Genomic DNA, 15,263 nt, shown 5'->3' on the forward strand with positions numbered 1-15,263 from the left:
CCTAGTCTGCAGTGTGTGGTGTGTTCCTGCATGTTCCGCTAGTGATGGGTTAAATACAGAGGCCAGCGTGTGTTGTATGTATAATATATACTGATATAGATTCTTAATAATAAGACACATGGTATTCACACTAGTGGCTTTTCCATTGGACATCTTCGCAAAACTTTACCAATATTTACTAGATGTTGAAAAAACAGAAGTGTGTAATGTTGGTTTTTCCATTAAATCACAAATGTGATGATTTGTTTATTTATTGCAAGAAGACATGAGAAGTCATTCCATAAATATGGCGACAAACATAAATATCGTGTTGATTTACAGATATATTCATTATTATTATATATTACCCCTCTATCTTGTACTAAATTAAAAAATGATTCGGTTTCCTGGTGTGTCCACACATACACATGTTTCTTTTAAAACTCTTCTTTTTCGCTTGTAACATCCATCAACATCTGTTTTTTTTTTTTTATTCACATAACTCTAGTTACAGAAAAAGGTCTTACCATTGCGGTTTTGTGTGATAGAACAATTGCGCTACACCTGAAAAACCACCTCTTGCCAGTGCAAAAACTTTAAATCGACAAGAGTTTTGGCGTTATTGTCCATTAAGTAAATTTTTATGTGCAATTTATAGTTGCACAATTTAAGGGTCAATGGAAAAGCAACTACTGTGAATACATTTTGCTGATAATACTAAGGTTTTGAAAGCAGTGATTTTTCTTGCTGTTGCAGTATTGTATGTGCACAGCTGCAACACATAATGTTTCCAACCACACCCTGCTGCCTCTTAGTGTAGTTAACATCTTTGTCACACATGCACATTCATCATGGCTGCTGTGCTTCTCTGCCTGTTTCTTACCCATGTGGTCCTTGTTGGTGGAGTGTCTGGCCAGATTTCTCAGCAGACCGGTCAGAGGTCTGAGCTCTGTGTCGACGTCGGTGTCCAGCAGGTCCATCAGGATGGGCAGCATCCTCTCCTGCTCCAACACCACGTTACTGAGCACTGACGACCACTGAGAGACAACAAATGGACGTCAACGTTAGCCTTAAAGGGACTCGGTTCAGTCTAATGCCTGGATCTACTGGTTCCTATTGAAGAAAAGGGTGTGAACTACAGTCGCGGAAAAAATTATTAGACCACCTTTGTTTTCGTCAGTTTCTTGTTCATTTAAATGCCTGGTACAATTAAAGGTACATTTGTTTGGACAAATATAATGATAACAAAAATAGCTCATAAGAGTTTAATTTCAGAGCTGATATCTGGCCATTTTCCACATTTTCTTGATAATAACCAAAATCACTTCAGTTCTTACATCAATATCTATGGCATTGTACTGACAAAAACAGTGCTTTTAGGCATTCCATGTTTTCTCTTCTGTCTGTTTTTGTCACATGATACACACAGGAGTTAGTACTTGCATAACCATTGTTTTTGATGACTTTTGATGGTCTAATATTTTTTTCCCACAACTGTAGTATAGACTTCTTTTTGATTTGAAATATGTTTTTTGGATGAGCTAATAGTCTGATTTTAATAATGAACACACTTCACACATCATGCAAAAACTAAGTGCTGAATTAATTGGATATAATGCAATGTTGTTTATAACAGTGGTTGTATGATTTCATCCTTATTTCTCTTCTTTGTGAATAGCGTAATAATGTAATAATGATATTTATTGCATGGACCTACAGTTCTATGAGTAGGAATAAACTCTAATGGGACAAAGGCTGTTAGAGAAAAATATTCCCTATTTGTAAAATATCCAAGCAGTTACGACCGATTAATTGGTCAACGTCTAATTTATTCATTTCATTTATTAAGTTGCTTTGTTTTGACTAATTCAATACCTGCTTTAGTTGCTATATTTTCTCATACTCGTACTTGATTGTATAACCTTTCCTTTTGATGGTCAAATAATTTTTTCCATGACTGTATAGTGAAGTCCTCAACAAGACATGACCCCTCTAAAAAATATTCACAATATGATATTCTCATATGACACATTTACGTTGTCACAATAACTTCATGAGGTGAGGTAAAAATATTTTATTCCATTATTGTAGATAACAGTGTATAATCCCTGCCTGACTTTTACTAATAACAATAATAACAACACAAATACTAAATCATGTACTTTGTGCGTGTATTTGTCTTTTCCCTGGTCAGAAATGACAGACACAACATTCAGTTACCTTTATTCTGCAGCAAAACAGAAAAAAAATATTAATTGAATATATTTTCTACAAGCAATAAAATGAAATACTATTACTTTTTTGATCTCCTTGCCAGTGCTGAAAGACAAAAAGTATACACCAGTTTGTTCTTTTCTGATTCTATTCATATTGTTATTAATGATAAATTAAAGCTAAATAAAGAATTAAAGACTTTTGTGTCATCTACAAAAAAGCAAAAAAAGAGAGCACCTCCAAAACAATCTAGTGTCCATGCACATCTATAGAACAGAACAGAAAAGGAAAGAACAGAAAAGAACAGAAAAGAACAGAAAAGAAAAATAATAGAATAGAATAGAATAGACTTTATTGTCACTATATCAGTTGTGCAACTAAAGTGCAGGTGTTCTCTACCAGTGACAGTGACTATAGTGGACAGTTTAGGATGTCAGATTAAATAGACATGCACCGTTAACGTTTCCTTCCTACCCTAGCTTCTCCTGCGGTGATATTCTGCAGAGCTCCCAGACAGGCTTCACGGCTGGTGAAGCTGCAGTCGTTATTCTGCAGGACGAGCTTGTACAGCGCCACAATCTTTGGGTGCCACAGCCACTCTGCGCCCTTCGGCTGCCGGGACACCTCGGACAGGATGGACAAGGTCTGGTTCCGCTGCTGTGGACGAGGACCAACAGGAGAAAGATGTCTAAATCAGGGGTGTCAAGACTCATCTCAGTTCAGGGGGTCACATACAGCTCAATTTGATCTCAAACAGGCCAGACCAGTAAAATAATCGCATTATAACTTATAAATAATGACAACACCTGATTGTTCTTTGTTTTAGTGCAATTACAGTATGAAAATGTTAATATTTACAAACTATCCTTTCACAAAAATGTCCATGCACAACCTGAAATAAGAAAAATAGGTGACATTTTAACAATATTCTGCCTCAATTTGTCATTTATACATGTGCATTAAAACTTACAAGACCACAGTGGATCTACAAAGGCACAAAACATTTAGGAACAGGCTTCTGGAACTGAAAAACAGAGCATTTAACTTTATGATCAAAACAACTAGTCAAGACTCAATGACACCCATAACTGTCAGTGTTTTCTGTGTGATTTCCGCACTTTACAAATTCATCCCACGTACCAGATTGAAACCTTTGGCGGTCTGGTTTTGGCTTGTGGGCCATATGTTTGACACCCCTGGTCTACATTATAGAGGTTAACAGTTATGGTGAGGAAAATAAAGGTAAGAAATATCAATGTCAAGGTCAAAGTTATTTCAATAGCACATTTACAACAACGCAAAGTGTCCGAAGTGCTGTATAAGGATATAGGTAAAAATACAAAATATTAAAAAAATAAAATACAATTATATAGAAGATATACTAAAACTGATAAAATAGGTACACAATAATAAGAGAAATAGTATCTTTAACCCTTTCATGCATAGTGGTCACTACAGTGGACAGCTTTTCTCCAGCTGTTCTCTTATATATTCATGTATTTTGTTGTTTTACTTCCATATCAGCCAAAACAGTGGACACTTATGCATCATCCTAAACAATGAAATTCATACCATTACTGTAAATTTGCTGTTCTAGATAAACTTGATCTGCAGTTAACATGTTTGAGTGTAAATTAATTGCTTGTTATTGTTATTAAACTGCAATTAAAACTTTTTTTTTAATTATTATTTTGCATAATATCTCCATGAAGTGAGTAATGACTAGTATTGGAGTATGTTAAAATGTGAGAAAACAACAGATTAGCAGCATTAAAAATGTTTTTATTTCATAGTTTTCACAAAATATATCAGTAAATACATGTTTCTTTGCTTCCAAAATTAAATGCATGGTGTCCAGCTGAGTGGACATTTTTGGAACTGCATGAAAAATAGGTTCATAAAAATTTTTTTTTTCAATTGCATTCTTTTTTTCATGTCTAAAGAATAAAAACACTCAGGAAAAAAATCTTGATTAAGGTTCTCATAATTCATGCATGAAAGGGTTAAATAAAACCAGAAGATAAAACAAATAAAAGTCCAACACTTTTGTTAAAAGCCAGTGCAAATAGGTGCATCTTTAAAAGAGATTTTAAATGCCCAATGGACTGTGCGCTTGTTGGGTTTTTTATATATACAGGGTGGGGAAGCAAAATTTACAATATTTTGAGGCAGGGATTGAAAGACAGTGTATGACCAATTAGTTTATTGAAAGTCATGAGCATTTATTTGCCACAAGAAAACTTACATAATAGAAAATGTTTTTATTCTATGTGTCCTCCTTCTTTCTCAATAACTGCCTTCACACGCTTCCTGAAACTTGCGCAAGTGTTCCTCAAATATTCGGGTGACAACTTCTCCCATTCTTCTTTAATAGTATCTTCCAGACTTTCTCGTAATAGTTTTGCTCATAGTCATTCTCTTCTTTCCATTATAAACAGTCTTTATGGACACTCCAACTATTTTTGAAATCTCCCTTGGTGTGACGAGTGCATTCAGCAAATCACACACGCTTTGATGTTTGCTTTCCTGATTACTCATATGGGCAAAAGTTTCTGAAAAGGTATGGATAATAGTGTTAGGTATGATTATGACATCAATATATGTTTGGTTTCAAAACAATTGACATAGTGCCTGCTGAGAAAAAAACAACTAAATGTTCATTGTAAATTTTGCTTCCCCACCCTGTATATATATATTTTGTTAATGAACTGTGATGAACTAAATCTTTTTTTTTCTTTTTTTGTTCTGAGAGGCTGTTGAAAACCCGGAGTGGAATTTTTAGTTGAAAATGAACTGAACTGTTTTTTTTTCTTCTGAGAAACTAGTACAAAAACCAGAGTGGAAATTTGGAGTTTGATTTTGCCTTGGTTGGTGGAATTTTTTTGAGTTTGGACTTCTTTTTGGCGGGGGGGGGGGGGGGTGCATTTCAATTTGTGTGTTTTCTGCAGAAAGTGTTACAATACATGATTTTGGATTTGAATTGGTTTAAATGTGTGATTTCTTTTCTTGTCATTTAACGTGCAGGGTGTTTTTTTAATTAGACTTGCATCCTTTGTGTGGGTTTGAGGTATAACAAACAAACAAACACTAAAAAAACAAAAACAAAAACCCAAGCATATACAAAACACTGAATTAAACGGACTAACCGACTTAACATCATAAATGCCAGGAGAGAGACCTGGTTGCCACCCCTTAAAAAACAAAATAATACAAAATAAATAAATTAAACCTTCAAACTCAAACTGTCACAACATGTAATATGTTCATTCAGAGTATTTTGAGGGTGTTTCGGTTCCTCCAACATAAACTTGATAACAGTAAGGTCTTGTCTCCTCACTTTAAATGTAACATATACTTGTAACCAGGGGCTGATGTTCTGCCAGTAGCCGTCACTACCTGCTATTGTAATGAGTAATGTGATCGTCCGGTTTCTCCGTGTTGTATTGAAATCTGATCCTCCCTGTGGATCTGAGGCCTCTTCTAGGGTTTCTATCTGCCGGGCTGTTTATTATCAGGCTATCGGCTCTGACTGAGGTACCTGGGAGAAAACCCCGGCCTGCCTGATGTCACCAACTTCACCCAGATCCTCTTATCTGAGTTTGAGGAGTGAAACATTTAGTGTGGGAGCGTAAAATAACAAAATATCTGAAAAGTAGCTCGAACTACTCGACCGATGAGGAGAACAGAAGTTGCACAGTCCACAAAAGTCTTTTTTTTGTTGTGGATTGAAGACATTCTTTGTTTCTTTCACTTGTGTTGTGTCTTTATTGTTGTGAGATTTGGGGTTTGTGTAGCAGGTAGGTGTGGTTTTCCTGTCACACACACAATAGACAGCACTCCAACAAGGTCAATGCATGTCCCAGAGTCACACAAATATTAATCCTCCAGCTTACAAAAAGCAGTGCCTATGGTTCACAAACTGTCACTTATCTAATACTGGGTGGAAAAAAAATATTTTAAAAAATGAGTCCAATTTTTTACATATTTTTTCGACAGTTCTTTGCCATTATCCTGTGGAATTATTTTCTTATTTAGAACTTTTTCATACCGTTTTAAACCAATAATGTTTATTATTCTTACAGTAAAAAGCATGTTCTTATATTATGGACTTAAGCACATTGGGTTTGGAGTTTCAGAAAATATGCAATTTCAATAAATAACATACATAACAACTGGAAAAATTGGAATGAGCTTCAAAAATGACTGATATTGACATTTATTTCAATTTCTGCTTTTAGGAACAGTATCATATTATTTTAACAGACAGATGCTGCTTTTATGTCTTATATCCGTTTTATTTTTAGTTTATTCACCTTGTAATTTTTGGTATCTCATTTGTCATGTCATTTTAATGTTGTTATTGTTGATACCAATTAAAATAAACCCTAATACAGTGACTTTTAAACCTTGGGGTCACCTGGAATTCAAATGGGGTCACTTGAAATTTCTAGTAACTGACAAAAAGTGTTGAAAAATTACAAAAAAATATATTTTTTAAAGATTCAACATGTATTTCATTATAATTAAAACACCACACACTTTTCCTAATAAAAATCAAGTTCAAATAAAATATAGGATATAATATCTGAGAGGGCATATCTTGATTGACCTGATCATGTGACCGCATGCGTTACTATGCTTCAACCTGCTCAGACACAGTCGCAGTCAGAAAACCAGACAGAACAGAGAATGGAAAGATTTCTTCGCCCACCTGGCCCCGATAAGACATCTTCGAGAGAAAGCAGACACCAAAAAGGTACATTATATAGCCTAAATGTCATATAAAATTAACGTTTATTTGCAACATAGTATAGCAAACTATTACATGATCACAAACAAATTAATTTTTCATTTTTCTGTTTTGAATGTCTGGGGTCACCAGAAATTTGTGATTTTAAAATGGGGTCACGAACCAAAAAAGGTTGGGAATCACTGCCCTAATACAAAACTTGCTGAAAAAAACCCCAACCAAACAAAAAAAAAACCCCACTAAGAACAAAAACCATCAATACCAGAACAAGAAAACAACTAAACCATCAACATCAAACCACTAGGAACCATTAAATCTTGTAAGTCAGTCAGTTTTGCTGCTGTCTGAACTCATGTTGTGTAGGTGATGTCCAGAATGCAACGGGTGCTGCAAATAAGACTTTTAATGTAAATGCAATTAGAGCCCAAGGATATAGAACCCTCCTGAACTCTCTGCATACAACATCTGCTGATGGTAAAGGTGAGGTGAAGTGAGGTGCATGGTGATGAATACTGTTAATCAGCTAATATCAATGTTTCACCGGTAGTGGATATATGACCTGGATGCACACAGAGCCTTTATACAATACAGTCACATCCCCGGTGACAAAAGGAGGTGGCACGACAACAATGAGGACGTTATGGAGCCAGATGGACAGATAGTGTTGTTCCTGACGTTGGTGTCTGTGTGATAGAGTCGGATGGGAATCATGCTACTATGACTGACTGATCAGAGGGTTCCTCCTGTTGCCTGACCTTTGGGCCGCTGCCGACCTGAATTCCCCTTTGTCTAAATCAGGTTAGAGGTAATCTGATGTCGGGGCGGCCCATAAAACCCCCTGGGAAGTCAAGCCACGGGTGAATGAGATGCAGGAGAACTGACGAGGAATGAGACGTGGCGGTTTTCAACTGAGGCTGGGTGTTATAAAACAGCATGGGTTGCACTTTGCAGTTCTGCAGTGCAAACACAGCCTTTGTCAATCATGATATTTGTATAATAAATAATCTGATTTACCTATATATGAACTGAATTTGATGAAAATATTGACTGATTCTTTGCTGAAGAACAAAGATGCACCATAACGAATATCTGCATGAATGTGATTTAGGTGTTTACTGTACCAACGACACATAAGAGCAAAACTAATAAACTTTCATCAAAAATTTCTCTTTTTAAAGCATTTTCAAAGGGCAACATGTAAATAGTAGCAAAAAACTTGTTTTGTTGTTCTGGAAAAAAATCAGAAGTTCCTTCAGTTAAATTATGGCTGGAAGAAACAGTTAAACTCTCTCACCTGGAGAGAATCCGGTTCTCATTATTAAATAAACTACACCAGTTTAATCAGATTTGGCATCCCCTTCAACAATATACTGATAACTCAACCTGAATATAATTAGAATTTATGTGGCCTCCCTTGGTGTGATACGTCATAAGTCCTAGGATGGGGGGTGGATGAGGGTTGTAAAAACGTGTTTGTTATGTTTGCTTTCCTCTGTTGTATTTTTAGTTTGTTCACTCGGTTTATTTTTCAAAATGTGGACAAATTGTAATAATGGATGTTTTTGTGACTAATTCTTGAATGAAAAGATTGACATGTAAATAGTGCAGCTGCAGAGTGCAACAGGGTTTATTATCTTGAGTAAAATCATTTCTGGAAGAAAAATAACAAAACTCATGCTGTGATGTACTTGCTTTAATTTTTTGGCACATCCTGTAACTGTGCCAAGTATCAACAATAAAGTACAGCATTTAACATAAATCACAGTTCAGCTGATTCATACCGACTGGTTTCTTTTGTATTTTGTTGTCCATTGTGTGTTAAGTTCATTAACTTGGCATTGTTTGATGATTGTTGCCTGTTTTTCTTATTGTATAAGTGTTAGAGTATGTCTAAACTGATTTGAACAGCATGTGTTCAAACAAATGACATATATGTTTATGTAGTGTCTTACACCCAGTTCCATCTGTGTTGCCATGGTAACATTACACAACACTTGTAGCAATATACACATGCTATACATCCACATAACAAGAGGAATGTCAGCTAAGAGCTCAATAAAACCAACTGTCGGAAAACAGAACACAATCCAAACAAGCAGCACTAAAATGGGCAAATATCTAAAATAATACAATCACTGAAATGATTCTGAGTAGAAACCAACGGCCCAGGATTTAACAGGTTAAAGTAGCTTTTGGTCATTTGTTGTTTTTTAGATTGTGGGACTATAGAGAATCAATAACAGACTGCGTCTCATTATAAAGTTGGTGTACTATCATATGATTACTTTAATACTTTACACCCTCATGTATCAACAGTAGTTTTTGTACATAATTATGAGCTAACATGCACCAAATCCAGTGTCTGGGTTATACTACAGTCGCGGAAAAAAAACTTATCAGACCATCAAAAGTCATCAAAAACAATGGTTATGCAATCAAGTACTAACTCCTGTGTGTATCGTGACAAAAACAGACATCAAGAAAACATGGAAAATGGCTAGATATCAGCTCTGAAATGAAACTCTTATGAGCTATTTTTGTTATCATTATATTTGTTCAAACAAATGTACCTGTAGTTGTACCAGGCATTAACATGAACAAGAAATTGAAGAAAACAAAGGTGGTCTAATAATTTTTTCCATGACTGTAGATATTGGTCTGGACATTTGACACATATTGAATTACTGGTTAGTGCAGCTTTAAAACCAGTGTAAATGTGATGTGTTTTACCTCTGTGTTTTTTTTGTTATACAGGGTGAAGCAGCCGATGGGCTCAATCTCTTTGGAGGCGGAGGCTCTCGTCGGACCTTCCAGACGGTGTCGGACTGACAGAGGAAGCTCCGTGTACAGCTGGTAGGAGAGATTCCTCAACACACACAGGGAATTTTCCACCCCCTGCAAATGAAGACGGAGAGACGGAGGAGAGTTATGTGGATTTTATGTTTTTCACTGGTTTATAATGTCCTGTTTTACTGTCAGGTTGTCTGTTATCTAGAACAGTGGTTCTCAAATTTTTTTTACAGAAGAGTACCCCTGAAATATACTTTTTTTTAGCAAAGTACCCCCAACTCTCGCCTCAGCATTTTTGATTGAAAAAAATTAATTCAAATTTGTTTCTGTACCAAAGGTGTCTGTTTATATTACCAAAACTTTGTAAACAAACAACATATATTTAACTGTATTCAAAAAAAAAAAAAAAAAAAAAAGTAAATTTTGTGTGCGAAATATAAACTGAAAAATGCCCTCTTTCATTGCTAAGAAAAATAAATTGGTCATTAATGAATAAAGGAACCTTTCAACAACAAAAAATAATTACTTAGCAACTCAAACAATCTCATTTTGAATAATAGGAAATAGAAAATTTCTTAAAATGTTACCAAAGCTTTAACAAGATAATTACCTCCGCCAGGAGGTATTGTGATCACTTTGCTTTGTGTGTTTGCGTGCGTGTTTACGTGTTTGTTTGCTTGTTTGTTATCAAGATAACTCAAAAAGTTATGGATGGATTTTCATGAAATTTTCAGGAAATGTTAATACTGGCACAAGGAAGAAATGATTAAATTTTGGTGGTGATCGCGGGGGGGCAGATCTGTCTTCACGGAGGTCTGCGCTCTCCGAGTGCTTTTCTTGTTGAATTATTGTGTTTTATATTTTGTCATTAAAGCTCATTATTTATTTTGTATTTGGTACATGATGACTCTTTTAATGTATTTTTCCCAAAAAAATTTTAGTACCCCCTAGGCTTCTTCCCTGGGGAACTTTGGGAACCCCTAACCTAGAAAGTACTTGCTCTAAACTACATTAAATCAACACCATCAAAAACGTATTAGAATATTTACATCATCGGAAATATGTTATAAACATGTTTCTTCTATGCACTTAATTGATATGTATCCACCTCCACCTTACTGTAAAATTACATGTTACTTTGCACATTACAGTTTATTTTTGCACCTTGATCCTTTTTGTCCAGATTTGCTACAGTTTTTTTTTTTTTTAAATTCTTCTAATTTATTATCTATAGTGTATTTGCTCTTGTATTCTATTTTTATTCTTATATTCTATTTTTAATGTTTGTCATGCTGCTGTTGCACTACAATTCCCCAGTTTGGGGTCAATAAAGTCTGTCTGTCTGTCCGTCTGTCCGTCCGTCTGTCCGTCCGTCTGTCCGTCCGTCTGTCCGTCCGTCCATCCATCCATCTATCTCAAACCAAGCTGAACTTTGAGATCAGCCTGTTCACATTTATCCAATAGGATCCAGTCGACGAATCACCAGGAGACACCACACTCTGTCAATCATCTGCATCTGGTTAAAGGTTTATCCACATGTGTGCAAAGTATTTTTGGCGTGTTGCATGTTGACAGCGTTCTAACCTAAATCAGCCCCCTGCTCAAACGTGCCAGACCGCAATGAGTAAAGAAGAATGCAATCTGGCTTCACAAGGATAAGATTTTATCATCGACATGTCATTTATGGCTTTGGAGCAAAACATTTTTTGCAGCAGTGTCTGTCGTGCTGCTGAATAGCTAGCATTGTGCTACATTTTTTTCATCTTCTTACATCTACCAAGGGTCAGTTCAATTCTTGCAAGTATGTTTTTTTGTATCAGATGACAACATTGACGATTGGCCTTCATAACAGTTATGTTCATTGCATCAAAAATGTCACACACACTGTCCACAGTGCAGACCAGGGTTACCTTGTCATCTGCTCTCTCTTCTTGTTGTATGTATGACACCAGAGAATCCACCAGGCCTCGCATGTCTCTCATCTTCTGCCTCGTTCTCTCATTCACGGAGCTCAGGTTCCTGCATGAACACATAAACACATATATTAACACACAACATGTAGAGACAGTGACAGACACAGTAGGCTGATGCAGAAGAAAAGTCAGCAACATTTCATCTAAACTTAAATCTAAATTTAAAAAGTTACATAATGGAAATGTTTACATCTAAAAAACTATACTCTAAAAATGTGAATAACATGAACCACCCATAAATCTGAAGACATATCTGGGCAATTTTAACAGTATTGTCTCAGTTTAAAATTGACATATGTGCATTATAATTTACAGATTACAGTGGATCTACTAATACACAAAACATCTAATAATAGGCATAATATAGTTAAAACTGCACTTACTTCTCAAATTGATTGTATTTTTTCAGGTTATTTACTTTTTTTGTGAAAGGATAGTTTGTAAATGTAACTATTTTCATGTAATTTTACTTATTTAAAATAAAAAACAAAAGAGAAAAATTTGAAGTTGTTTTATTTGTAGGTTATAATGATAGTATTTTACTAGTCTGACCCACTTGAGACCAGTTTGGATTGTGGTTCCTGAACTAAAATGACTTTGACATCCTGGATTGTTAATAGTGTAATTTCTACATTTCACAAGTGCATCCCATGGGCTGGATATGAGCCTTCGGCGGGCTGGTTCTGACTCGTGGGCCATTTGTTTGACACCGCTGATCTAAATGTATTTTAGCACAGACAACTATACTCCTATGTTCCTCTTTGAGATTCTTTGGAAGTTTATATGTGCATACATATGGCTGAAACATGCCCTAAAAGGTGCAATCTCAGAGTAAATCCTGCTCAAAACACATCATAGTGAGAAAATCTCAAAGTTCGTGATGAGGTGACAGTGATGTGGTAACACTCATGGTTTCATGCTACACATGCATAAAAGGTGCATTATTAAAGACAGCCTAAGGAGTGCAGAGTCAGATGTCCATGCTGTGTTTCGCCGACAGTTAATATCATCCATATTGTTGTTCACCTGTTTGTTTAAACTGAGAATAATCTGCTGGTAAAAGTAAAACACCACAGTATATTACAATGAACGCTTTCATGTGGGCGATAGGTTTCAGATTATTTTAAAGCTAGTTTGTACAAATACCAAAACATTCGGTACTGCGATGTCTCAGTCCACTGAACATGGCCAGGAGTTTACTTTATGAAATGCCTCACTGTACATTCTTTTTCAACTAAGTGCTCACTGTGTGCTAAACTATTGTGGATGTCTAAACCACTGCAGTAGCAAATGTCTTGATTCATGTTTTTTTCTGATTTAAGTACATGAATATATTAACACTGACAATTACAGCAAAATTCAGTGCACTATGGCATTGTCTCAGTTGCACAGTAGAAGCCTGGTGGTCAACAAACTTCACCGAAATGCAACAAATTTATCATTAGCACCATTTCCACAAAGGTGCTTTAGCACTGAAAATGATTCCTCTCACTTTTAATCTGCTAATTCTATTAATATATTGAATAATTCCTGTAAAATGCAGTTTTTCATCTTTTCATCATCATTAGATATGACCCATTTGGACGCTCAGAGGCTCCGTAGTGAACATGGAAACACCATCATCTTCTGTAACATTCACTAATAAAACCAATGTAGTTTAACAAATGACAGTGGTTGCAGATGCTATTTATGTTCAGTTACATATATATATTTTTTGTTGGAAAAAGTCACTTTTTCTAGGACAGTTTTCTCTGTTTTGATATAATAACCTTTGACTTTTGTCTGAGCTTTTATGAACATTGACATGATGAGTAAATCAAATGTAGGAAAATAACTGGTTTTCACTGAGAAATGCAAAATGCAGATGAAAATATTGCAATAAATGGTGAAAAATCATTTTGGAAAAGGTTAGATGTCACTTGGATGTCGCCACAAAAATAGTGCATAATGACTGTGGTCCACAGACCCATGCATACCTCATTCATTCTCCTCCAACAGCCCCCCGCTTTCCCCCCATCCTCGTGGTTCCATGCAAACCTCTGAATTCAGGTCTGTATATCAGTATGTAAGATTAGAAGTTGGACTTTTCACTTATTGTTTTGATACATGTTCTAGGTAATCTTGGGCTAGTAGCAACAGCTGATTGTAGTAAGACTGATGTCAGGCTAGCAGCCCACTACAGTTTGCTTTGAACGCTGTAATCTGTGCATTTCACCATTATGTTTGTCGGCAGAACAGCCCCAATTCATACCTACCTGGCTAACGTTACATTCCCAAGTGATTTATGTGAGTGACAAAACAATTTGCCGGCGAACTTAACATTCTAATATAGCTAATATACCCAAGCTCTGGCTTTGTTTCCTGTACAAGTGCTCCAAGCCTCTGAGAACGCATGATTCGTGCACGAAGAGGGGTTCGCGTGGGTGTGTGTGTGTGTGTGTGTAAATGTCAGCTGAGTTTGACAGACACATCACCATTCAATCATTTCGATGGGCCGGTTAAAATGATTGGATGGTGTTTTTTCAGCCTGTCCATTTCACAGGTGACTAAAAATTTTTATTTTTATGTTAGAGCATTTTATTACTTGGTTGCAGTTAGGGTGTGAAGGGGATTTTAAGCAATATAGTAAAAAAAAAATGCTCCAGGAAAACATCTCCTTCTCCACCTTTAATGCATACTGTACACAGTGCACTACCTGGATGTGTCCAAACAGAAAACTCAGACTGAGACCCATGTGTTGAATTGTTACCTGAGGCAGCCGGTGGTGTTGTAGAAGATATCTCTTTCCGATGGGCTGAGTGGGATACTACTGCACAGAGGAATCATGACCTTCTCTGTCAGCTCTGATAAAGCTTCCTTGGACAGCTTCTCTTTCAGGTTATCTCTGGACGACAGATTCCACAGGACACCTGCAGCCGAAGCCACAGTTTGGTGTTAACTTTTCAGCTCGTCGTCCATGTTGTATTGTTAAATGTTCTCGATTCTGATCGGTACGGAAGCTCATTTCTACCTGTGATGTTCTTTCGAAGCTCCTCGTCTGGTTCGCCCAGGATGCTGACGAGACGGGCCACTCCACCGGCGTCTATCAGCGCCACCTTGTTGTCAATGTTCTCATAGATGAGGTTTCGTGTGGCGCCGGTGGCAAAACGCTGAACTTCCTGGTTGTCGCTGGAGAAAAGCTGAACCAGAGCTGGAATGCCATGCAGAACACGAACCTGAGGAGGAAGAAGACGAGGAGGAGGAGGTCATATTATCAGCACAAAGCACATGATTGTGCATGTTTAAGTATTGACAAAGTAACTTATTAAGCAATTCAATACTCAGCTATGTATTACCTGGTTTTTAGCGTCGTTGCTATGGTAACATTGATGCTGTACATATGCTGCTCCCAAAACTTGCAAGGCGGTGTCTGATTCAGAGAGATATCTCACAGCTGTAGCCATGTCCAGACCCTGCATCCTGCACACATTCACATACATAAACACTGTAGTCATATAGAGCTGATTTGTTTTTTTTGTTTTGTTTATTTTTTGTTTATTTTTATTATTACGTTTATA

The 15,263-nt window shown here is 36.4% G+C and overlaps 1 protein-coding gene across 1 annotated transcript in view; it reads right to left on the reverse strand.

Moving 5' to 3' along the window:
- pkp3b (plakophilin 3b) overlaps positions 1 to 15,263 on the reverse strand; it is a 64,993-nt gene that overhangs the window by 18,380 nt on the left and 31,350 nt on the right. Inside the window, exons 4-10 of the mRNA XM_030163629.1 lie at positions 15,042 to 15,165; positions 14,717 to 14,921; positions 14,456 to 14,615; positions 11,644 to 11,752; positions 9,674 to 9,838; positions 2,668 to 2,850; positions 863 to 1,016 (exon numbers count right to left, since the gene is read on the reverse strand). Of these exons, the coding sequence (XP_030019489.1) occupies positions 863 to 1,016; positions 2,668 to 2,850; positions 9,674 to 9,838; positions 11,644 to 11,752; positions 14,456 to 14,615; positions 14,717 to 14,921; positions 15,042 to 15,165 (1,100 nt within the window). The remainder of the gene's footprint in view (positions 1 to 862; positions 1,017 to 2,667; positions 2,851 to 9,673; positions 9,839 to 11,643; positions 11,753 to 14,455; positions 14,616 to 14,716; positions 14,922 to 15,041; positions 15,166 to 15,263) is intronic.

Source organism: Sphaeramia orbicularis, chromosome 3, assembly GCF_902148855.1.
Source record: "Sphaeramia orbicularis chromosome 3, fSphaOr1.1, whole genome shotgun sequence".
Lineage (NCBI taxonomy): Eukaryota > Metazoa > Chordata > Actinopteri > Kurtiformes > Apogonidae > Sphaeramia > Sphaeramia orbicularis.